Consider the following 1,509-nt stretch of genomic DNA (forward strand, 5'->3'; position numbering starts at 1 on the left):
ACTCTTCTTGCCCCTGTTCATGGCAGCCATTGCTGGGAGACACATGGAGACACTGTAGGCAATGATACAGACCTGGTCCTTTATGCATCTCCCCTCCTCTGAGGAAAGCTCAGCAGCCTCACCAGGAAATCCTAAAGGCTGCACTGGATGGGCTCCATGTCCTGCTTGCCCAGAAGGTTCACCCCAAGTGAGCATGATCAGCAGCTTGGTGAAGCCCTGAGAATCAGAACAAGAAACAGATGGAATTAGGCACAGTGGGGGACAGAGGCTGGGCCAGGGGCCAGTGAGGATGCTTAGGGAGGGTTTGGATCCAAGGCTGGGCTCACTCTGGGAAGGGACTTCCAAAAATGTAGGGCCCATTGAGACGCAGGGGTGACTGAAGGAATAAGTACCCACCATCTCCTGGTGGTATTGAAGGGTACTAGAATTGGGGACCAGGCAGGACTCCAGGGGAAAGAGGACATGGAGGAAAGTAAGGCAGAGAGTGGGGAAGGGGGGAAGGGAGCAGCTGAGCCTGGGGTATAGGGTCAAAGTACAGGTCAGAAGTCTAGTTCTCACTTAGATTCTGACACTCCTGATCTCCTTCTGGGTTGATCCTAAATCTCATCCAATCACCTGCGTTCCCCACAAGAGACAGAAAGTGAAAGTGCTGGGTTTATGGAAGAATGCTCATACCAACTACTGGAATGTTTGGTCTGGAACCCACACCAATGTCTCTATGTGCCCATTAGAGGAGCCAGATGCCACCAGGCCCAGGACTAAGAGGTGAAAGGTCAACAATTCATGGACAGGGGAGAAGCAGCCCTTAGCCCTCATGGAGGTGCTTCTCAACCTGTGGCTCAAGGGAGCAGCTCCAGATAAGTTCCTCACCTTCCTCATTAAGAGGGTCGAGCAGAGGAAAGGTCGGCTACATTTGTGCTGTAGGAGGCTGAGGGTTGTTGAAACCCCACTCCAAAAAATGGAGATGATCCTGGAAACAGGGAAGCTGGACTGTGTCAGGAGGTGGAAATGAGTTGTATCTGGGAACTACCCACTCTGGCCAGGTTTGCTCCCACTTGGGGCATTTCATGTCTCAGTTTCTCAGTCTGCACCAGCTCCAGGAGCTTTACCTGGACTCTATCTTCGTCCTTGAAGACCACCTGGACCAGGTGTTCAGATAAGTGATGGCATGGTTTCTCTGTGAACCAGAGCAAGCCTTTCTTCCTTATTGTAAATAGGAATGGATATCTACAGTGTGCCAGCTGCTGGTGATATGACAATGAATGAGACACTAGCATGTCAACACATCATCTCCTTTGCTGGTCTATCCTCAAGCATGCTATTACATAACCACCCAAGTAAAGGTGGGAGTAAACTTGGATAGACTATAAGAATAAACTTATCCAATGCTAGAAGCCCTGGGTAGTGTAAGTGGCTGTTATCCAAGAGGTTGGAGGTTCAAGTCCACCCAGCTATATCTCAGAAGAAAGGTCTGGTGATCTACTGAAAACTCAGCTACTGAAAACCCTA

At 50.0% G+C, this 1,509-nt stretch overlaps 1 protein-coding gene across 1 annotated transcript in view; it reads left to right on the top strand.

Moving 5' to 3' along the window:
* LOC122150135 (melanoma antigen preferentially expressed in tumors-like) overlaps positions 1-1,160 on the top strand; it is a 13,314-nt gene extending 12,154 nt beyond the window's left edge. The window contains 3 exon segments of the mRNA XM_042781190.1: positions 109-187; positions 634-994; positions 1,077-1,160. Coding sequence (XP_042637124.1) covers positions 109-187; positions 634-994; positions 1,077-1,160 — 524 coding nt within the window.
* The last annotated feature ends 349 nt before the right edge of the window (positions 1,161-1,509 follow it).

This window comes from Orycteropus afer, unplaced genomic scaffold (assembly GCF_000298275.1).
Source record: "Orycteropus afer afer isolate SDZICR_OR568_19922 unplaced genomic scaffold, OryAfe1.0 scaffold00094, whole genome shotgun sequence".
NCBI classification, from domain to species: domain Eukaryota; kingdom Metazoa; phylum Chordata; class Mammalia; order Tubulidentata; family Orycteropodidae; genus Orycteropus; species Orycteropus afer.